This window comes from Nomascus leucogenys, chromosome 19 (genome assembly GCF_006542625.1).
Source record: "Nomascus leucogenys isolate Asia chromosome 19, Asia_NLE_v1, whole genome shotgun sequence".
In the NCBI taxonomy this organism is placed as follows: domain Eukaryota; kingdom Metazoa; phylum Chordata; class Mammalia; order Primates; family Hylobatidae; genus Nomascus; species Nomascus leucogenys.
Window position 1 is genome coordinate 59,263,564 of NC_044399.1, and position 24,109 is coordinate 59,287,672.

Genomic DNA, 24,109 nt, shown 5'->3' on the forward strand with positions numbered 1-24,109 from the left:
AAAATTTAGAAAATATAGAAAGTTAAAAAAATAAATCTCTTGCATCCCTAACGCCTAAGATAGATCCAAACTATACTTACACTGGCAGTCTCTTTCCTATCCCCACCTTTATTTGTGTGTGTGTGGTGGCAGGAGGAGGGTCTTGCCATGTTGCCCAGGTTGGCCTCAAACTCCTGTGCTCAAACAATCCTCCCACCCCAGCCTCTCGAGTAGCTGGAATTACAGGTGTATGCCATGGTGCCCGGCACCTCCCACCCATGATTTTTATGTAATATTTAAGAACTCTGAAGCATCAATGGGTGCCCCTCAGCTCTTGTATTCTGAGGTTTCCAAATGAAGCAGTCTTGGCTCTAAATATTCCTCATGGCTTCAGAGACTGCCCTGTCTTTCGCCTCCCGTGCAAGGCCTGCTACACTGCAACAGCACCAGAACACAAAGGCCACGGCCGCCCTCTCCTTCCCCGAGCTCCCAACTCACGTCAGCTTGCTCTTGGCCTCTGTCTCCTTGGGGAACGGGTACTTCCATTTGGTGATGCGCCCCACCTCCCCAGACATGAAGGTCAGATAGCGCAGGGTCTCCACAGCAACATTGATGTGCATCACCTTCCTCAGACCCTCCCGCTGCCAGACATAAAAGGCCACCACAGGGGAGGCGTAGTTTTGGATCCACAGGACGTCCCCAGATTCACTGTCCACAGTCACCACCAGCCCATCACCATTGGACACAAAGTGGGACATCTCTGTACAGATCAAATAAACAAAGCATGCTGAGTCTCACCCCATCCTGCAACCACATCCTCTACTCTTGTGGCAGGCTGTGGTCACTCAGTTAGAGGAAACAAGACTTCTGGAATATTCTCAGATCTCCTCTGAGCAATGTCACTTGTTTCCAATGAACTCGCTTAGTCTCTATATTAAGACGCTGAGAGCTGGCTGGCTTATAAACACAAGACAAGATCACTCTCCCAAAGGCAATTTATTTGGTGATGTTCTTTACCACTCTATTCAATATGTGAGAGTAAATACTGAGGAGAAAGGAGCCAATGGAGATGCCTATTAATCTGGCATTTCATAGCAGTCACTTGAAACCCATCGTTCAAACTGAAAGTCAGGGACAGCTGTGGTGGCTCATGTCTATAAGCCCAAGAATTTGGGAGGCTGAGGTGGGAAGATCACTTGAGTCCAGGAGTTCAAGACCAGCCTGGGCAACATAGTGAGACCCCTGTCTCTACAAAAAAAAACAAAAAACAAAAACTAGCCAGGGAGGTGGGGGAGTGGCGGTACGTGCCTGTGGTCCCAGCTACTCAGTAGGCTGAGGTGGGAAGATCGCTTGAGCCCAGGAGTTTGAGACTGCAGTGAGCCACGATTGCACTCCTGCACACATCCTGGGCAACAGAGGGAGAACCTGCCTCAAAAAAACCCCCAAAAAACAAAAAAACACCCTGAAAGTCAGACCTGAACCACTGACACTGTCCCATCAGATTCACAAAGGAGTCCTCAGAGAAAAATGAAAATATTCTAGGTCCTTGACCAGAAAAGGCAGAGTCCAACTTTCATACCAATGTTAAGGTGGCAAATTGGTTTTTAGTTTTCGTTTGAGTTGGGTGAATGTTAACTGCAGAAATAACTAGGGATGAGTCACATTTGCAGAGTGGGCTTCTTGACAGGGTTGTTAATGTCCTACGCTGATTTTACTTCTACTTTCCATGGGCTTGCAGTAAATTCCTTCTGTGACATAGAAAGACTCAACGAGGGATGTCCTCCTTCCTCTCTGGCTAAGCTTGTCACCATTTTATTTCGGTTTCCCTTCAGACTTCACCAAGGCCCCTGCACATTGACTGTGGGAAGTATTTACGATAAGCCCATGAAAAGTCCATGGAAAGAAAGAACCTGGTGACAAAGAGTATCTTAAAAGAAAATCCTACTTTCTGGAGCAACTGTTTCCACATAGGTCAAAAGTACTGGCCCAAGCTTGTGAAATCCAGCAGAGAGCACTTACTGTAGTCCACGTCGTCCTCGGGCAGCGAGGCTGCATAGTCAAAGTAAGTGGCATTCCACCGGAGCTCTCGGGTTTTGGTGTCGTACATGGTGATGGTGTATTCTAAAGAACACAGACCAGCCAGCCCATTACCACGGAGGGGCCATAGTACCTACTGAGGTGTGGTCCTTATCTAATTACAACAAACAAGTCCTCCCTAAACTGTAGGCCAAAAAGTCCAGACTATCCATGTCGATAGAGAAAGGCAATGTGAGCAGAACTGAAGGCCCGGACACATGAGTGAACCTGGCCGACAGCATGTGGAAGCAGAGACGAGCCACCCCTGCTATGCTCTTGGACTCATGGCTCACAGAAGTGTAAGCAATAGAATGTTGTTGTTAGCCATTAAGCTTTGGGGTGCCTTATTACATAGCAATGGATTGCTGACAATTAAAAATTGGCACCTTGAAGCAGGATGGCACCATAACAAACACCTAAAACATGTGGCATTGACTTTAGGACCAGCTGGCAGGTGGAGGCTGGGAGGCTGACAAAAAGGTTGGTGGAGACTTGCTGGTGCAGAGGGGGCACTGCTATTCAAAGTGGAAAAGGGGTGACCCAACTTGTGGAGGGTGTCATGATGAGTATGACTATTGCTTGCAGTAACTCGGAAGACAGAAAAAGTACCTAATCAACTCAGGGATCCAACTAAGGAGATTTCCAGACAGAAGGCAGAAAATGTTGAATCATTTCTCTTAGCTGTCTATGATATATTGTGAGACAAATGAGCTGAGGAAGAAATCAGTCAGCAGAATACAGAGGAACTATAAAGAGTCCAGGACTGAATACCGCTGGAAAAGATTCTCAATATAAAAAATAACTTTAGGGAAAAGATCAAATCCAGGGTACTGCCAGCAACAAAAAATGGGCTCAGGGTAAAGATCAATCAAATCAAAGTTGAAGCTGTAAGATCCTTCTTTGAGGAGACCTCCGAAAGATTTTAAGGTGGCCCCTCACAGACCCTCTGCATCAAGGGAGTTCTAAAAACCATGTGTTGTCCCATTGCACTCACATTCCAAAATCTAGAGACTTGTGGGTATGGCTTTTATCTAATGGGATAAACTATAATTTGACACATGGGAAGCCCACATAGTTTTTAAAGGAGTGGTATGAGCATAGACTAAAAGGATCAGAGACAGTCAAATTGAAAAAAAAAGGCTTCTAGATCCCCAAATTTCAATGGACAAGGAATGGATTGAGAAAGATACAAAACTGGCCATTTGTTATGGAAAAGAAAGGACTTCTCAGAAGGCAGAACCAAGAGCCACTGAGAGCACTATATTAGGGAACCAATCCCAGAGGGCAAAACTGGGCCCTAATGAAGGAATATTCCCTACCCCTGGAGGAGGGGAACCTGAAAACATGTGCCTGGCTGGATTTCAGAATTACTAAGACCCAATGTGTGATATGTGTCTCTCTTTCCTGCCCTTTTTTGAGTGAACATGTTTACTGCAGCTATCCTGTCTCTGTCTCACCACTGTATGTTGGGTAGGGGATGGGAAGGGAAGAAAGACCCTGTCTCTTTAATTCACAGGTCTCCGATCAAGAGGTGCTACACTTGAGGAGCATCATCCACCTCCAGACCTCATGCAGATAACGAGACGTGAGATTTTGGGACTGATGCTGGGATTGGACTTCGGGGGTCTTTGGAGGGAGTGGGAGGGTTGTAAACTACTGCAGCCTGAGGGAGGACTGCAGTAGAACATCTCTAAAGGTCACTACCACCAATTCTTCCCATTCTTGTAATATGCATGTTACTCTTCCCATCAAGAGGCCGAGTCTATATCTCTACCCTTGATTCTCAGCTGGCCTTGAGACTTGCTTTGACCAACAGACTGCAGTGGAAGGAAGGTTCTGGAACTTTTGAGCCCAGACCTTAGAAGGCACTGTAACACCCATTTTTACTCAAGAGGGAGTCCGCTGCCATGTCAAGAGTCCAGGCTATCTGTATGGAGAAACGTCACATGGAACTGAACTGAAGTCTCAGATACATGAGTGAGGCCAACCAAGCATGTGGAGTAAAGATGATGGGTCCTTGTTGAGTCCTTCCTGAATTCCCTACAGAATCATAAACAATAAAATGCTTGTTTTAAGGCACTAAGTTGGGGTGGTCTGTCATGCAGCAATAGATAATGGAGGCAATGGATTTACACACCTATGCACACACATTCCACCTCATGCACATCCCAGCTTCTTCGAACACCACAATTTCACCTGAGAATGACACAATTTTTATATCTGGATGAAGCTGGGGCCACTGTAAGAATTTACTTAATGGAAAAGGTAAACATGTAAATCCTAAGCAGTCACTACAGTTAGAAGCTGGAATACCTGATTTTTACAGTCTAAGACCTTCCACCCATTTCCAGGAGAGCCCAGCCAGCTTCTGCAGGGCCCAAGATTAGTCTCACTGAGTTTTAGAAATGCAGTGCTTTCCCCAACACTTTCAGGAAGGTTCTCTTTTTTCAAATCCTTGGCTGCCTGAAAGTTTAGACCTAAATGTAGTGCTCAATTGTAATGAATTCATCCTAGGTTTTTGGTATAATTTTTTCCTTCTAAATGTTTTTTGTTTCTCCTTTTAGCTTTAAGTATCGTTCAACAATTTTAATGGCATCCCCGACATGTGTGAGGTGCTGCGCATATGATAATGAGTAAGGCAGGTCTCTGCAATAATGGGGCCCACCCATTCATACATTCAAACATTGAGCCCCTGCTATACATCAGGCAATGTGCCTGGTGTAGAGAGACAGCAGCTGAGCAAAACAAAGTCGCACCCTCAGGGAACTGATATTCTAGTGAGGGAGGCAGGAAGTAGGCACATAGAATTTATAAATATGCAGTGCCAAGTGTTAAGAAGAAAGAGGCTGAAAAGGGAGGAAACACAAAATGGTGTGGTGAAGAGGGTGCAAACCATGCCTGTAAAGGGACAATGACGAGGGGTGAGATGGCTGCCACTACAGGCCTGTTAACTGCTATGTGTGCCCCTAGAATGGGAGAGCTGGGTGTTCCTGAGCAGGGTGCGGACTGTGAGGCTGGAGAAGAGGCTTCACAGAGAAGGTGACTTTTGAGCACGGTTGTGCGAGAGGATATTTGCCAGATAGGCAAAAACAGGCATACCTGGTGGAGAGGACCACACCACTACAAGTCTTTAAAAACAGCACTGCTATTCTGGGAGCTGCAGGTAGTTCATCCTAATTGGGAAACTTTTGTTTTTGTTTTTTTTTTTGGGATGGAGTTTTACTCTTGTTGCCCAGGCTGGAGTGCAGTGGCTTGATCTTGGCTCACTGCAACCTCCACCTCCCCAGTTCAGGCGATTCTCCTGCCTCAGCCTCCTGAGTAGCTGGGATTACAGGCGCATGCCACCACACCTGGCTAATTTTGTATTTTTTTAGTAGAGATGGGGTTTCGCCATGTTGGTCGGGTTGGTCTCGAACTCCTGACCTCAGGTGATCCACCTGCCTCGGCCTCCCAAAGTACTGGAATTACAGGCATGAGCCACCACACCCGGCCGGGCAACTTTGAAATGAGAGAAATGAGGCGAGAGAGGTGGCAGCTGTGTCACAGGGGTTTTTCTGGGCTGTGGTGCAGTTTGGACTGTATCCCTTGTGCTGTAGGGGGACACTGAAGGGTCTTATAAAGGAAAATGACATAATGGGACCTGTGTTTGGAAAAAGGCAGCTCTGACCACCTTCTAGGGAAGGAGGCTGGGGAGCTTCTTCCGATCTTCTGGAAACAGGCAGGTTGTAGAAGACAAAGGTTCATTTCTTACCTGTTCGCCCAAGATACAGAAGAGAGGTTGATGGGCAGAGACTATCTGCAAAGGCCGATGACAAAGTCTGCTGCTTCTCCCCGGTCAGGAGGTCAATAACATACCAGATGTCCTGCTTTTTACCTGAAAGGACACAAAAACACACTGCCGTTTACACCATATGGAAAAAAGTATCGCTGCCAAACTAGCAGCCAAGATGCTCTGTATTGAGAGAGATAGACCTGAAATTCTTAGGATGTCATTTCTAAGGTGATGATATAAATGGTAATGCAGAGATAATAAAAATTCTTAGGTCCATAGGTCTTATAATAATTTAATAACCTAATCATGGTATACAAATTCCTCCAAACCTAATAACATAATTATAGTTTCAAAAAGTTCCCCAAACTTTCGAGTTAGATTTTATTGCTTTGATGAGTGGCTTTAAATATGAAAAGTCTTGCCTGTGAAGGGAAATCCTTTTCCCATGGACTGGGATCTATAGAAATACAGAAACGTGCCCAGGGGTTCATCTCCCTAATAACCATCATTCACATTTCTCAACCTCCCTACTGACCAGCCCCCATGTGAGAAGGACCTACAGTTACTGTTTATGACTATAATTAACTAGTACCTGGGACTGGTCAGTGGAGTTGGTTGCAACCTAATGCTAAGGATGTCAAGGTTGTCTCGGCCTCTGTTCCCAGCCAGTAAGTAATTCCCTGGCCTCGGGCCATACCCCTAATCTTGGTCAGCTGATTATGACAGGCAGACAGCACAGTAAATAACACTATATATTAAGAAAACCCAAAGCATATGTATCAATGGTATATACCCAACAGCATCCTAGCAATGGAGAGTCTGTAGCAAGGGCATCCAATGTGAAGGTCAACACAGTCACTGTGACGTGTATATTTCTATTTTGTAAAGCATGATCTCTGGTGGTCATTTTTATCTTCCTAACTTATTGGAAAAGTCTCCTGTTTTGGAGACTCTTAGAAGCAGAATATTGAGATGCTGGAGAAGGTCACAGAGCCTTTGAAAAAAAAATTTTTTTTTTTTTGAGACAGGGTCTTGCTCTGTCGCCCAAGGAGGAGTACAGAGGTGTGGTCACGGCTCACTGCAGCCTTGAACTCCTGGACTCAAGTGATCCTTTTGCCTCAGCCTCCCCATAGTTGAGACTACAGGCATGTGCCACTATGCCTGGCTCTTTTTTTTTTTTTTTTTTTTTTGAGATGGAGTCTCGCTCTGTCACCCAGGCTGGAGTGCAGTGGCATGATCTTGGCTCACTGCAACCTCCACCTCCCAGGTTCAAGAGATTCTCCTGCCTCAGCCTCCTGAGTAGCTGGGACTACAGGTGCGTGCCACCACACCCAGCTAATTTTTTTTTTTTTTTTTTTTAGTAGAGACAGGGTTTCACCGTGTTAGTCAGGATGGTCTCCATCTCCTGACTGCGTGATCCACCCAACTCGGCCTCCCAAAGTGCTGGGATTACAGGTGTGAGCCACCATGTCCAGCCACCTGGCTAATTTTTATTTATTTATTTATTTATTTTTTGAGACGGAGACTTGCTCTGTCGCCCAGGCTGGAGTGCAGTGGTGCAATCTCAGCTCACTGCAACCTTCGCCTCCAGGGTTCAAGTGATACTGCTGCCTCGGCCTCCTGAGTAGCTGGGACTACAAGCACGTGCCACCACACTTGGCTTATTTTTTGTATTTTTAGTAGAGACGGGGTTTCACCGCGTTAGCCAGGATGGTCTCGATCTCTCGACCTCATGATCTGCCCGCCTCAGCCTCCCAAAGTGTTGGGATTACAGGTGTGAGCCACTGCACCTGGCCTACACCTGGCTAATTTTTAAAAAATGTTTCTTCTGTAGAGACAGGGTCTCACTATGTTGACCAGGCTAGTTTCAAACTCCTGACCTCAAGCAAACCTCCTGCCTCACCCTCCCAAAGTACTGGGATTACAGTTGTGAGCCACTGCGCCTGGCCTATAATTTGCTAAAGCTATACTTCTAAAGTTCTAACAGATGTTGCATACATGTCTGCTCCACATGTGTGCAACTTACCCATGGATCGCAACTCTGTTCTCAATGACAAAATCATAATATGAGTATGATCTGAAGGTAGAGGAGAACAGAGTTAGGACCACGAACCTTTTCCATCTAGCATGACATAGCTGGTTACTTCAAGGACCACTAGAGTTTACATAACTCAGCTATTACTTTAATGGGTAGATTGGGCAACTACCATGCTCTTAAATATGTTTAATGAACTCGCTTAAGAGGCCACAGCACAAAGATGATGAGAAGACAATACCCTAAGCAGACTATAAGTGACGAATTGCTGGCAAAAGCTGGAAGACCAGATACGACACAGTGACATGGATGGTCAGAAGATTATCAGATGTTCCCAGGGCATGGCCCACAGAGAGAAAAATCTATGCCGATCGTTTCCTCCAAATTCCTAGGCTGGGAGTTCCTCATTCTGAAGGTGTGGAAGGAAGCAAGAGTCCCAGTGTCCTGAGCAAAACCTTAAAAGTCTGGCCTGCACTTGAGACCCAGAAATACACATAAAGCTCCTCGAGGCATGAATAGGCAATAAGCACTTTCAGTTCCTCAAAAAGAAAGCTGCTGTGTAAATACGGGCTATTATTACTACTATGATTTCAAGATAAATACAGCTCTCCTTTGTGTTGCAAATGCTTTTTTATTGACATTTTGGCAGCAACATGGTAAAAGAAAAGCAGGTGATCTGATGCTTTGAAAGCTGTGACCCCATAGGTATGAAGGCAGTTTATCTAGGCAAGCTATAAGTGCTGTTTTATCAAATATTCCGATAGCAGGAAATACTAAGAAAGCCCTATAATTAACAGGCAGAGCCTGGCTTTCCTTTCTTGGCCTAGACGATTGTATTCACTTTAAATTTCATCCATTTGCCACTGGGTATGTTGCAATCTTGGAATCTCAGGACTAAGTCAACACAGCAACCAAAAGCTTGTTAAATGAGTAACCATATTAATGATGTCAATTCTTCTCCCAAGCTGGGGGAGCCCTTTCTTAACTGGTCAGCTGACCCTGGGGAGAACAGCACCTGAAGCACAACCCAGGAAAGAAAGGGTTGGCAAGGCGGTGACTGCGCCCTCTCTCTCCACACGCCACTTTCCCAGATTCCGGGACTTACATCAAAGAGACACAAGTTTCAGAGCTGGAGACAGGAACTCTTACCCATGTAGAGGATTCCATCTGAACTTCGGCACGGGGATGCCTGCACCAATTCTGGGATGGTAAAAGGAAGTTTCTTTAAAAAAAAAAAAGAAAAGAAAAAAGTTAACCAAGTCTTGTGCAATTATTACAATTTTACCAGGCAGTCTGTTTCTATTACCTAATTCTGCTAAAAAGAGAGAAGCACTTTGCAGATGGGAGTTTTCCTAACTGAATACCAAGGAGAAGGGGGCACCCTATGCTTCCACATCTACTTTTTTATTTTTATTTTTTTGAGACAGGGTCTCATTCTGTCGCCCAGGCTGGAGTGCAGTGGCGCCATCTTGGCTCACTGCAACCTCTGCCTCCTGGGTTCAAGTGATTCTCCCACCTCAGCCTCCCAAGTAGCTGGGATTACAGGCATGTTGCCACTACACCCAGCTAATTTTCCACGTCTATTTTGACAAGCTCCCAGGTCCCTGAGCTCTGTAAACATCCACTCCTTTACTTGACACCATGTGCGGAGGCCCCTCAAGGTCTCCTGTCCAGGGTGCTTCCCAAGGGTGACACAAACCTTTTCTGAAAAGATTTATACAAATATGGAGAGTTATACATTCTTTGAAATTCTAAGAGTGGGAGAAAGAATTGTCCTGACTTGGAATACAGAGCCAGAGCTGGCTAGACGGAGTAAAATGACAGTGCTTTGTAGAGCCTCATCACGACATTGATGCTGAAGGGATGCACCAAGGTGCCAAGCTCAAGCTTCGACGGAAAGGAGAAGTCACCATTACAGGGGCAACACAAGAGTCTGAGGTGGAAAAGAGTTTTGATGTTTTCTTCAGTAAATAATTCACTATTGAAAAACAAGAAAAATTGAGACTTTTGGTTTTAAAGAGGAAGTTAAGATAGGCGCCAGGAAAAGAAACTCAAATGAATCCAAATGTTTCAACTGCATTTCATCATAAAACTGATTCTTCTGAGTCTACAGCTGACATCTGACGAGCCCTTTTGGTTAATGCTTGTTTCAGTATACTTTATTTTTAGAACATTCTGTGTTCTTGAAATTGTTCTATAGATACCTGCTTTTATAGAAACACCTCTACTGCATGGTCACCTTTTTCTCCAAGAAAGAAAACATTTCTCTCTAGCTTTAATAAGCAGAGCTTTGCATACTAAATAACTTGGATTTTCCCATCATCCCAACATTCAAACCAAGCCTCAGAGGAGGAAAAATGCTTCAGAGAGGCTGCAGTGACTGGGTTTTGCCACGTGTTTCTGAGAATCAGAAAGGCACTGCAGATCTTCCAGTCTTCTGGAGTCCTGTGGTCTCTGCTGAGCACTGCCACGGGTGCCCTGATTCAAGGCCCGAGCTTGGGAAACATTGTTTCTGGAGCTGCTAAACCACAAGCTGGGAAGAAGCACAAGGGAGTGATGAAGGGCATCCTCTTTTTTTTTTTGAGACGGAGTTTCGCTCTCGCCCAGGCTGGAGTGCAGTAGCACAATCTTGGCTCACTGCAAGCTCCGCCTCCTGGGTTCATGCCATTCTCCTGCCTCAGCCTCCCCAGTAGCTGGGACTACAGGCGCCTGCCACTGCGCCCGGCTACTTTTTTGTATTTTTTAGTAGAGACTGGGCTTCACCATGTTAGCCAGGATGGTCTCCGTCTCCTGACCTTGTGATCCGCCCGCCTCGGCCTCCCAAAGTGCTGGGATTACAGGTGTGAGCCACCATGCCCGGCTGGGCATCCTCTTTAAGAACCAACTCCAACACTAGAAGACTCGGCCCTGGACATATTCCTTCACTTCTCCATGCTGCTTCCACACCTCTAAAATGGGGATATCACCCACAGGGCTGCTGAGAGATTCCAATGAGATAACTTATACAACTCACTCACCCCAGTTTCTGGCAAACAAATTGCTTAAGAAATGGGGACTACAGAGCTGTGGAGAGAAACCAACGGAGAGCAGTGTTGAAGGTGAAATACACACAGCTCTATACAAGCTTGCCCTCCTCCCCTCTGTTTTGGTCACACGCATTCACAAAATAATTTTAAAATACCCAAGTTAAAGTCCACAATCCACTTATAGCCTAGACCAGTGGTTCTCATCCTCGGTTGCACATGAGAATTACTTGGAAGCTTTAAAAACTTCCTACTGATGCATAATACGCAAACAGAAAAGCACTCATCATCACACAGCTCAGTCAATTTTCACAAAGTGAACATACCCACGTAACCAGCATCCAGGTGAAGAAACAGAAGCCCCCCTCCTCTCTTGCCCCCCTTTCGAGCCATAACTCTCCAGGGTAACTATTATCCTAACTTCAAAACAGCAGAGACTCGTTTTTCCTGTTTTTGGCTTTACATAAGTGAATGGCAGTGTGTGACCTTTTTTGTCTGTCATGTTTTGCTCAACATCACACTTGTGAGTCATCCGTGGTGTGTGTCGTCATAGACTGTTGGTCCTCATCACCATGCATGCCTCTTCTAGAGTTTATTTTTCCACTCCACTGAGGATGTTATTTGGCCACCCTCTGCTTATTATAAATGGTGCTGCTGTACATTTGGGCACATGTCCATTGGTGAACAAATGTGCATTTCTTTTTTTTTTTTTTTTTTTTGAGACGGAGTCTTGCTCTGTCGCCCAGGCTGGAGTGCAGTGGCGCAATCTCGGCTCACTGCAAGCCCCGCCTCCCGGGTTCATGCCATTCTCCTGCCTCAGCCTCCCAAGCAGCTGGGACTACAGGCACCCGCCACTGCACCTGGCTAATTTTTTGTATTTTTAGTAGAGACGGGGTTTCACCGTGGTCTTGATCTCCTGACCTCGTGATCCGCCTGCCTCGGCCTCCCAAAGTGCTGGGATTACAGGTGTGAGCCACCGTGCCCAGCCACAAACGTGCATTTCTCTTGGGTCTGTAACCTAGGAAGGCATTACTGGGTCCTAAGGACTTTAGCACTTACTACCAAACAGTTTTCCAAGCCACTTGTGCCACCCTGCACTGCCGCCAGCAGTAGGTGAGAGTCCTGGTTGCTCCACATCACCAACACGTTTCCTTTTTCTACTTTCCTTGTTTTGGCCATTCTGGTGAGTAGCAGTATGGCACTGTGGCTTTAATTTGCATTTCTTAATGACTAATAAAATGGAACATCTTTTCATATGTTTATGACCATTTGGATATTCTCTTCTGTTATTCTTCCATTGGGCTGTCTTTTTTTAATGTACCATAGGATTTCTTCATATATTCTGAATATGAACTTTTGTTGGATGTGTATACTACAAATACTTTGTGGCCTCTTAATGAGGAAAAGTTCTTAATTTTAATATAATCAATATATTGATTTTTTCCTAAATTTATAGTGTTCTTTAATATCCTCTTAATAAATCTCTACTTACTCTAAGATCATGAAGATGGTTCCATTACTTTTTTTCTTAAAGCTTTATTATTTTGCATTTCACATTTAGATGTGTGATCTATCTGGAACTGATTTTATATGTGTTGTGGGGGGTAAGAGTCAAGACTTTTATTCCTATATGGATAGCCCAATTGACCTACACCACTTATTGCAAAAACACTGTAAGCTGGGTGGTGGTGGCTCACGCCTGTAATCCCAGCACTTTGGGAGGCCAAGGTGGGTGGATCGCTTGAGCCCAGAAGTTGGAGACCAGCCTAGGCAATATGATGAAACCCCATTTCTACCAAAAATACAAAAAATTAGCTGGGTGTGGAGATGTGCACTTGTGGTCCCAGCTACTCAAGAGGCTGAGGTGGGAGGCTGGCTTGAGCCTGTGAGACGGAGGTTGTAGTGAGCCAAGATTGTGCCACTGCATTCCAGCCTGGGTGACAAAGTGAGACCCCGTCTCAAAAGAAAAGAAAAGAAAAAAGAGAAAAGACAGGACACTGCAGTGTCACCTTTGTCATAAAGCAGGTGACCTGATGTCACCTGATATGTGTGGGCCTGTTTCTAAATTCTCTTATCTGGGGAGCTTTTAAAAAGTCCTGATGACTTAGATCAATTAAATCGGGACCTTCTGGGATTGGGCCCTATGTTCTAGGTCCTAATACTGTTTTTTCGAATTCCAGGTTATTACAATGTATAATTAAGGCTGAAAACCACTGGTTTAGATTCTCAAATGGAGATGAGGGTAGAATATCACATGACTCCCCTAAGGAGTCATCGGAAGGTGGGGCAGGTGGAGACAGCATTTCAAACTATATCTCTCCCTCCTAAGGTGAGGGTCACCAGTTAGAGCAAACCCTGTTCCTAACATTATATCCTCCAGTGTATGGGCTGGGCCATGAGAACCCGCTGGTCTGCATCCGTGTTTCTGAACTCTGGCACCACATTTAAAAGCTCATTTAGGAAGCTCTCTGAAAAGAATGATGCCCAGGCTCCTCTCTAGACCACATGAATCAGAATCCCCAGGGGTTGTTTTTAAAAGCTCCAGGCAGGAGACACAGTAAGACACTGTGCAGACACACTTAAGGACCGGTGGTCTAGAACCCCTGGAATACAAAAGCAGCTAAATATACTCACCGTCAGGCCTTCATTATTCTTGCTTCCAAGCGTATACAGGCTGCCATCATTAGGATCTGGGAGAAAGGCAGGCCTAGAGATTAAATAATAAATATCAAGGATAAATTACAGCCCAGGGCATGGAACAACATATCAAAGCCACGCAAACCCATGATGGAGGAACAGAGAGTGGAGGGTGGTTGTGTGTAGGTGTGTAAGTGAGTATATAAGACAATTCCACTCACTACTCTCTCTCACTTCAACCACAGACAAATAAAATACCCCTATGGTGGTATACACCATCCTCGAGTGGAGAAAAGTGGCCTGAAAGGAAAAATCATACAAAACCATAGAAGACAAATCATCATTTGGTCAAAGCACTCTGGATGAAGGCAAAATACGTGAAAAGGACCCAGCAAGTCCACTTTTCAATTTCTACATCAATTGTATATAGAACTTCAGCCATTAACATTTAATAGCATGGCATGGTACACAAACAGGTAGAACAAATCTGCTTTTAGTTTTCAAGAGATATTGTTTGTTTAACTGGAGGCAATAAAAGCAGACTCTAACAGCTTGACATCAGAGAGAACCCGCCAAGGGGACAGATCAAAGTCCCTCCATCAGTAGCTTCCCTTGAAGCAGATGTGAAGTGGTCCTTTGTCAAGTTAATCTGCTAAAGACTGAACTGTAACTACAGTCCCTCAGAAATCCTTGGCTGAATCGTTCCTTAGGTTGCGCCATCATTTAAGGCTCTTACAGACGCTATCCAGCTTTTACCCCAACACACACTCTGTAGTAGCAGGTCACATTCACCGTTTTTCTCCATGATATGACACAGCAAAGAGGAAGAGGTCCAGTGCCCCTGAGGACTTTGGAAGTTTAAGTTCAAAGCTCAACTTGAGTTTCATCTCAAATAAGCCTTTTTAAAACCACTACCCTTCTCCCCCAGGAAACTGACCACCTCCTCCTCAACACAGGCTTTCATCATATCACCTATAAGACTTTATATGTCACTCATTGTTATTCCTCAAACTTACACATATATGCACTCCCAGCAACTGGTCTCATAAACACTGATTGAATGAATAAGACTGAATTAAAGGGAAGTACTGAGCAAATCAGAAAACTTACTCTTCCACATGTGTTGGGACCTGCAGGACTGGATCTGTGCAAAAGAACAACAAAGGCATCATCAGAAACATCCCAAAATGTCAAGATTCCCAGAGGCTTCCCAGGACCAGGTCAAGTTGTACCAGTAATAACTTTCTCCCTCATGTTAACCTACATGGGCTAGTGTACATGAAGGTTATATGCACTTTTGCATCATCGTGCATATCTTTTAGAAAACATATCCACAATGATGCAAATGTAAGCTCTTGGATAGTCACTGAGGCTGGATAGAGAACTGAGACCGGAACAGAACTGCTTTCAAGAAACTTGCATATAACTTGGGGGATGGATGCAGAAGGAAGAACCAGTTACCACACACAGTGGACAAGGGGTCAGAGCATCACTACCTGACACCTCAAGGACTTCTAAAACCGAAATCATTACCTTGTCCCATGCCTGGAGTAGCTCTACATATTCCCATTAGGAAAAGTAAAACTGGTTTAAGAACTGACTTCAATTGGCTAGTAAATGGACACACCTCTTTGGAGCAGCAATTCTAGAGCCTCCAAGTGTTCATTCCCTTTGGCCCCCCCATTGCATTTCTATAAAATCTAATTTAAAGATAATATAAACTATAGAAAATGGCTTTTGTACAAAGATGTGTACGTAGCAGCATTACAAATGACCTACCCAATAATATGGTTAAGTTATAGAATGTCCACTTGGCAAAAAATTAAGGCTTCTAAGAGGGCTAATAAAATTTTAAGACATATACAAACCTATGCTATTATGTTCAGGAGAAAAGATAACATTGTACATAGAGTATTAATGCAACTACGGGGAAAGGCTTCAAGGTACCTAACTAGATGGAAAGATCAAAAATGCTAATTGTAAGTTATCCTTGTTGGAAATGTAACTTCCCCCAACCTTTTCTATATCGTAAAATTTCTGCAAGAGCAGGCATTACTTTTTAAATTGAGAACATGTTTTTTTCTCTAAGTCAATTCTACATTTGCAGCAATTAATGGCAGAATTTTCCCTCGCTAGATTTTCCTGGGCACAAAGCAAGAGGAAGCTCCTGATTCCAGGGGCAGATGGTAGTGGCAGTGAGAGAGCATGAACACTGGCACAGCAGTACTGTGTAGTGACAGATCTAAAAGTCCGCAGGCAGGAGACTCACAGCGATGAGGTACTTCCAGCAACCAAAACCCCACAGCCATGCTGTACACAACTTGAACTCTGGGGGCAAGAACAGCAAGTATTCTTATATGATTTTGTATGCAGAATTCCAGACTCTGTAGGCTCTGCTTATGGTGACAGACAGCTGTCCAATCCATCCAATTATTGGATGAAGGAAAATCTTTTAAGTCTTATCATACGTTGACTTTGCTTAAAAGCCCAGCTCCTATACAAAGGCATATGGTGTTCACAACAACAGAGGTACACACACCATATGTGGCCTGTGGGCAGCAAACAAACAATTCACTAAACCAAAAACACTTTAGGAAACAGGAAGAACTTTCAGTCAGTAAGCATATGTTTATCTTTCCCATTAATCACCTCTCGGTACACTCTCACAAACAGACTGATGCAAGAGACAGGAAATAAAGGCACACCACACTCATCCCACTGAAACAAGCTAGTCAAGGTGCAATAACCCAGTTATTTTAACACCGACCTGAAGCCATGCAAGCCAAGAAGAGCAAGAATATCATATTCCGAAGAAAACACGGCAGTAAAATGGCATCTTTTTTGTTTGTTTCAGCCACTTAAAGGTATTACAGATAAACGCAGATTAAGAGGACATGGCCAAATTCCAGCAATTCACCAGAAATAAGACATGGAGACCAACATGATTTAAATTCCTATTCATAACCTGATCTTTACTGTACAGTGTTTGCTCAGTCTCACAGACTCGTCTTCAGATGCAGATTTTCCTGGTTTTCTACAGCTTATCCACTGGTCACCTGACACTGAGGCCTCAGGTCCCAAGATGTGCCCTGTATCAGGAAGGTTCCAGTTAAGATTCAGGACATCGGCAGGAGACAGGGGAAGATTCCTGGGACAACTACATTGGTGTTTAAGAACTGTGATTTTTTTTTTTTCTAGGCTTAGGAGAAGACAAACTCCAGTAGGAGGACCTTACGGTCATCCTAGCATTTCCCATCCACTCAGTAAAATAAGCACCTGGAATAAGCCTCTTCAAAGTTGCAGGCCAGGTAAAGACACAATCAATTATTAAGACAGTTCTGACAGAGGCAGACACACTGCTGCTTGGCTTCTGAAATGTAACAATGACCTAATTCTGTAAATGTTTTTCTTTAAGAATCATCTGAATTCGAGATTTGCTTTAAAATACTACAGAAAATAATTATATGGGGGCGGGGAGGGCAGATAAAACAAAAAGTGGCAGGCTGTTGATAACAGTTAAAGATGAGAAATGGAAACACTGGAGTGTTATTTTACTACTCTCTGTACACAGGCTTAAATTTTTTCATATTAAAAAAGCTTAAAGAGAAAATTATCTTTGAAAAGTCAGCAAAAATAAAAACAAAGAGCATTATCTGAAAATGTGCAATAAAAGAGTAACATGAAAAAGTGGTTTTGATTTAATAATGAGAACTACTATCAGGTAAGATTCTTGCTTTTAAAAAAAAAGTTTTCAGCCATGTGAAAAGAAACACTGTCCTACCTGTAGGGATGTAAACAAATACTGCTGTAAAATAAGCTACTATCTATATGGGGCCCGATAAGAATAAAAGCCAGTGTCACCAAGTTGTTTTACTTTCAGAAAAAAAAGTTGGGGGGCAGTTACTTCACAAGTATAAAAAGTGGCTGTTATGTAAGGTAAAGGTAAGGTTATCTGGTAAAGGTAGAGATATGGGAAAATATAGCTGAAATCAAGGTCTGGTCTCCCAGGATTAACACGGGAAAGAAACAAACCTGCTCACTGATCCCCTGGGAGCAGCCACTGGCCTCAACTCCACTCCCCGGCCCCCATCGTGTGTCCAGCTGAGGCCTGGAATGGCACAAGCTTTACACCTGCAGGAACTGACATCCTGGGTGAGGTCACAAGATGCTCATTGCTAGGCTAATCTAAATCACCTCTTTAAGCTCAAATGACAAAACAGACATCCACATCTTTCCTTTGTCCAAGTTCATAAGGGTAAAGTTTTAAACATTTCTGTCCCCCAAAGCAGTGAATTTTTGTCCCCACTCCCTCCTCCACACAGGGAGGAACATTGCCAGCTTCTCCCTTCAGCCTTTCTTCTCACTCAGAGAGCACATGCCTCTTTATAACTTCCACCCTAACCACAGTGGGGTTCTAGGCTCCCCTCTCCCGGATCCTCTCTCTGGATCAACTGGACACGCCCACTACTTCCCACCAACCCCTCAGCCTCTGCTTGCCCAAGTCACGCCGTCTGTCTTTTGCCTCAGACTGGCTTCTACTTCTGACAACCGTATTTTATTAACAGTACCACCATTCTCCTAGAAGAGAGCCATGACTCAAATGACACTGTTAACGCCTATTTCTCCCTAACACATGCTATCAGTTGCCAAACTCTGTGGTCTATTTCGATGCCAATCATAGTTCTGTGTCCTGTTCAACACCATTGGAACCTTTTGTCTCTCAAGCCTTCCCTCCTCTCCTAATCTGTGTGGCCTTTGGAATCAGACAAACCAAGGCGTAAATCCTGGCTCTGCCAATCACCAGCTGAGTGACCTTGGCAAAGTTACTTAAGCTCGCGGAGCCTCAATTTCCTCATCAGTAAGGAAAAAAACATAGAGATAACATCAACCTCATGGGGCATCTCTATGTGGATTAAATGTTTGTCAAGATGGTAAGTCAGTGCCTTGACACTGAGTGATCCTTTTAAAGGTATAAATCAGATTAAGCTTCTCTGTCAAAATCCTTTGGTGGTTCCCCATCTCACTCAGTGAAGGCCAGTGTTTACACAGTGGCTCATAAATCCCAAGCAGTCCCTCCCTTTCAACCTGTCACCCCTTAACAATCTCCCACTATTTCCCACACACTCCATTCCAGCCATGCCGGCCTCCAAGTATTCAACAAGCACCGCCAGGCCTGCCCCTGCCTCGGGACCTTTGCACTGGCTGTTCCTCTGCCTAGGTCTTTGATCAACTGTTGCCACCTCAGAGCGGTCTTCCATGATCACCTCCTACTGCCCAGGATTTCCAACCCTTCTTCCCTGCTTAATTTTTCTCCATGTCACTTACCACCTCTGTAGTTCTGTATATTTTATTGCTTACTTAATGCCTGACTCTGGCCACTGAGGGTTGGGATTTATTTTTTGTTGTCTGCATCTTCCCAAGGATCTAAAACAATACCTGACACACAGGTGGTAACCAACGTATTTGCTGAATGGAGTAATTAAGTGTCATTTCCTGTCTTAGTCTGTTTGTGTTCCTATAAAGGAATACCTGAGGCTGGGTAATTTATAAAGAAAAGAGGTTTATTTGGCTCACGGTTCTGCAGGCTGTACAAGAAGCATGGCACTAGCATTTGCCTCTGATGAGGGCTTCTGGCTGCTTCCACTACTGGCAGAAGGCAAAGGGGAGCCAGAGTGTACAGAGATCACAGGGGGAGAGAAGCAGTGAGAGGGGAGAAGGTGTCAGGCTCTTTTTAACAACCACCTCTCACAGGAATTAATAGGGTGAGGACTCACTCACTACAGTGAGGACAGTGCCACGCCATTCATGAGGGATCCACTCCCAAGACCCAAACACTTTCCATTAGGCTCCACCTCCATCACTGGGAATCAAATTTCAACATGAGGTTTGGAGGGTCAAATATTCAAACTAGAGCAGTTTCTTTCCTACTTCTGCTCTTGGCCAGCCTGGAAATCCATTGTTGATCACTTTTAATAATCCAGCAGATAAGCTCTACTCACCCTGAACCCAGGATCTGCATAGCAGTCCCTGTTCCTCCACCCAGGCTTCTGAGCACAGCTGTAGAAAACACTGCGATCATTTATGGAGATACCATCATACATAGTATCTCCATGGTGTGGCCAGCTAGGCCCCTGCCACTAGGAGATCCTGGCTGACTCTGTTCTCGCCCTTGTAGCCGATATTTCAAACTACTCCTTGCCTCAAGGTCCCTGTCTCTCCACAAATGACTCTGCCTTCCGTGTCATAGGGGAAATTAAGGGAGACTGAGTGAGCTTGCTGCAACTTCCTACCCTTTGCCTTCTACATTTGCCCAGCTCCACCCTTCCCTTCACATCTCTATAAAGGGACAATGCTTTTATCTTCATGCTCATAGATTTTTCACACTCACATCTAGATCCTGTCTCCAAGGATCTTCAACTCCTCCTTTGCCTATAAACACAAAAACCTCTTGGCTCTGCCCGCTCTTCTGCACTCTCCTTTTCCTCCAAAATGCATCCATTTTAAGTTTACAGTTCAATGAATCTTGAAAAACACACACACCCATGTAGCTATCTTCACCATGAAGATACAGAACATTTCCATCACCCTAAAACATTTTTTCACATCCTTTTCGATTCAGTATTTCCAAATCTTGCTCCAGATAAGTACCAGTTCATTAGTTCATTTTGTTTGTTCTAAAATTTCACAAATGACCACGTCATAGATACTCATTTGTGCCTGGCCTCTTTACTTCACATGTCTTGGAAATTCATCCATATTGTTGTGTGTATCATAGTTCGCTCTTTTTTATTGCTGAATAGTATTCTACTGTAAGAATTTACCACAATCTGTTTACCTATTTACCTGCTGAGGGACATTTGAGTTGCTTCTATTTTTTTGGCTGGTGTGAATAAAGCTGCTGTGAACATTTGTGTACGAGTCTTTATTTGGACCTATTTTCATTTCTTTTTTTTCTTTTCTTTCCTTTTTTTTTTTTTTTGAGATGGAGTCTTGCTCTGTTGCCCAGGCTGGAGTGCAGTGGCACAATCTCAGCTCACTGCAACCTCCACCTCCTGAGTTCAAGTGACCCTCCTGCCTCAGCCTCCCAAGTAGCTGGGACTACAGGCATGTGCACCACACCCAGCTAATTTTTGTACTTGTAGTAGAGACGGGGTTTCACCTACTGGTCAGGCTGGTCTTGAATTCCTGACCTCGTGATTCACCCGCCATGGCCTCCCAAAGTGCTGGGATTATAGGCGTGAGCCACCGTGCCCGGCCTATTTTCATTTCTTAAAACAAGGAGGGGGACTGACTGCATCATATTGTTTACATTTGACAAAAAATTGACAAACAGTTTGCAAAAATGGTAGTACTGTTTTATATTTCCACCAGCAATGTATTAGAGATTCCTATGGAATTTTTAGAATGTTGATTCCTAGGTTCTTCCCCCAGGAAGCTGGCTTTGTAGGTAGAGACAAGGAATTTGCCTTTATAACCCAAGCTGGGTGATTGATCCATGTGGGGAAACTACACTGCTCCGAATCCTCTGTTCCACCTTCCTGCCTTCTTATCTTCCTCCACTCACTGCCCTCTGGTCCCTACCCTCAGAATAAGATCAGAACTACCACTGCCAAGTTCCCCTGATCAAAACCAACACTTGCAAATCCTCCACATGGCATCTGAGGATGTTCTCCCTTGGACTCCTGACCCAGTCCCACTTGCAACTGCTATGGGTGTCTCAGCCCAAGGCCACACCCCCAGGACCTGCTCCTCAGTTCACATTCCCCACATTGGCTGGTGGGTCCCACTTCCACCCAGTCACACAGTCTAGAAACTCAGAAAGTCCCCAAACCAGTCCCTTTTAAGTGTACCTCTAGCAGTGACTGTAAATGTTTTGGGTTGGCCCTTTTGAAAAGTATTTAAGGGAGAGGGACGGGGATTACCCCGCGTTGATCATTATTGAAGCTGGGTGCTGGATACATGGTTTCATGATACTACTCTCCTTACTTTGGGGTATGTATAAAGTTTTTATAAAATGAAAAGTTAAAAGAAAAAAAAAAAGCTAAAAACAGAAGCTATTTAAGGCAAACATCTGCAATAGGTTGGAAAGAATGGCCTGTTCCTCCTACTCTCACCTGTGGCATAATTCTGAAGAGCCTGCTCTTCCAGTTGCACGGGGCACAGAGAGACTGAAGGGAAACCCATGTTAAGAGCATGAAGGACCCTGTCAGGACCATCTCAGCCTTCCCTAAACGCAGGGTTGGCAAAATTCGTGAGGGCCTGGGGAAAACATGGGGTGATAAGTCAGCTGAACAGAAAAATGTCTTTGACGCAATCAACCAAAATTTAAATAATCGTTTCAAACCAGACTTCGAGATTGACGGCCTCTCTCTGGAGGTAGCTCTGGGCAGACTTCCTTCCACGTAGGAAGAAATAAGATCCCTTTGATTATAGAAGCCACAAGAACAGGTTGCTCACTTGACTGGAGCTCAAGGAGCCTTGCAAGATCCTTCTCTTCTCTTTCCCAGATGAGTACGGGTATTTCCGGAACATACTGCTTTTGCTTTTCCGGTGGAATCTAGATGACCTCTGGCTTTACTGCCCTCCTCCACCTTGTTCTTTCTGACCCCATCTGACCACCCTTCTGACCCCCATAACGCAGCAATGGAAATCAGCTCTCTCTTCTGTACAGCTAAGATATCACCACGCAGTTAGAAAGTCCCCAAACCAGTCCCTTCCAAGTGTACCCTTACCAGTGATTTTAAATGTTCTGGGTTGGTATTCAAAATACCTTTTGAAAGGTATTTAAGGACCCAGAGAGCAGAGATGAAGTCTCAACTGCTTTATAGCCTGTGTAATCTGCTACATGTACACACTCCCATTCCCCCGAGGAGGAAAGGGACTGACAACCCTGCTACTAGTAACTTTCTGTTGAGATGCACCAAACACATCTCAGAAACAACTGTCAGATATCTGCTTCAGCTGGGTTCTTTGTTAAGTGTCATGCAGGATAAAGAACGGAGCTTATGGTTTGAGTTAAAAAGCTAATGTATGTGAACCATACATAACGAACTGCTAGAACATGGGGCACGCACCACAGGCTTTCTTAGGTGGGGACCGGAATACTCGGAGCAGAAAACCCTCATAAAGGCAGCCGGCCTCGAGCACAGGGATGACAAGACAACATGAGTGAAAAACTGTCACTGTGTTCACGGTACAGAGGACGCAGGCTCAGCAAGTGTGACATGTTCCTCCTGAGGAACAACACAAATGAGGCTGGACTGCAGGCAGTGACACCATGGGGAAGAAAGCCTTGAAAACTTTGTGATGTGGAATGTTGGGCACTAGAGTCCAACTGGAAGCCTCTGAGAAAAAGAGGAATGTGGGCTGGGCACGGTGGCTTGGGCCTGTAATTCCAGCACTTTGGGAGGCCGAGGTGGGCGGATCACGAGGTCAGGAGATCGAGACCATCCTGGCTAACACGGTGAAACCTCATCTCTACTAAAAATACAAAAAATTGGCTGGGCGTGGTGGCAGGCATCTGTAGTCCCAGCTACTCAGGAGGCTGCGGCAGGAGAATGGTGTGAACCTGGGAGGCGGAGCTTGCAGTGAGCCGAGATCGCGCCACTGCACCCCAGCCTGGGCGACAGAGTGAGACTCCGTCTCAGAAAAAAAAAAAAAAAAGAGGAATGTGACACAGGGTGAGCATCTCAAATCCGAAAATCCAAAATCTGAAATGTTCCAAAATCTGAAGCCTGAGCGCCAATGTGATGTGCAAAGGAAATGCTCACTGGAACATTTTGGGTTTCAGATTTTCAGATTTGAGATGTTCAACTGGTAAATATAATGCAAATATTCCAAACCTAAAAAAGTCCAAAATCAGAAACACTTCAGGTCTCAAGTATTTCGGGTAAGGGATACTCAACCTGTACAAGTCCTCTGAAGGCAAGTTAGACAGGCGGGCATTGAGGCACAAAATGAAGGAAAAAAGGGAGAAGGAATCACAAAGGTGCTGCAACAGACAGACCCAAGCCGGGGAGGAGGGGAGTCAGAAACAGACAGGAGGGAAAAGAGTGTCAGCAAAACTGAGCCCTGTCTAGATAAATGCAGTGGGAGAAAGGAACGAGTTAAAGGTGACATGGAGATTTTAACCCTGGCTGACAGATAACAGTGAAACTAGAAAGGCGTAGTCTGAATGAGGTAAACAACTGCTATTTTCTCAAGAATGTGCTTAAGGTTCTAATATTGTTTTCTCATTTGAAAAAAAATTACTGGCAGAAACAAAGCCATTCCACCCTTCCTTAACTCAAACCTTCAGTCTCCCAAATATGTTTCATACATTCGAGTGGCCCAATTAGGGAGTACTTCTCCCCAATGGCAGCTCATTCCTTCCCTCCAGAGAAAACGCACTTCATTAACCTAAGCCATAAACTCCCATTAAAGCTGTTAGGGTCCAAATTGTAGGACAGAAAGTCTCAGACATTCTTTACAGTTCAGCTTTCATGAGGAAAGCATTTTTTTTTAAAGACGTCTAATCAAAAGCTCCTCAATTTCTAATCTCAGCAGAAGTGGAAAAGGATGTAACAAGTTTTCTTAGGAGGTAACCTC

The 24,109-nt window shown here is 44.5% G+C and overlaps 1 protein-coding gene across 1 annotated transcript in view; it reads right to left on the reverse strand.

The window, feature by feature from the left end:
* The window catches only part of ERN1 (endoplasmic reticulum to nucleus signaling 1), a 91,812-nt gene that overhangs the window by 27,108 nt on the left and 40,595 nt on the right, over window positions 1-24,109 (reverse strand). The window contains exons 4-9 of the mRNA XM_003262639.4: window positions 14,633-14,666; window positions 13,520-13,592; window positions 9,012-9,084; window positions 5,807-5,929; window positions 1,999-2,100; window positions 478-739 (exon numbers count right to left, since the gene is read on the reverse strand). Of these exons, the coding sequence (XP_003262687.2) occupies window positions 478-739; window positions 1,999-2,100; window positions 5,807-5,929; window positions 9,012-9,084; window positions 13,520-13,592; window positions 14,633-14,666 (667 nt within the window). The remainder of the gene's footprint in view (window positions 1-477; window positions 740-1,998; window positions 2,101-5,806; window positions 5,930-9,011; window positions 9,085-13,519; window positions 13,593-14,632; window positions 14,667-24,109) is intronic.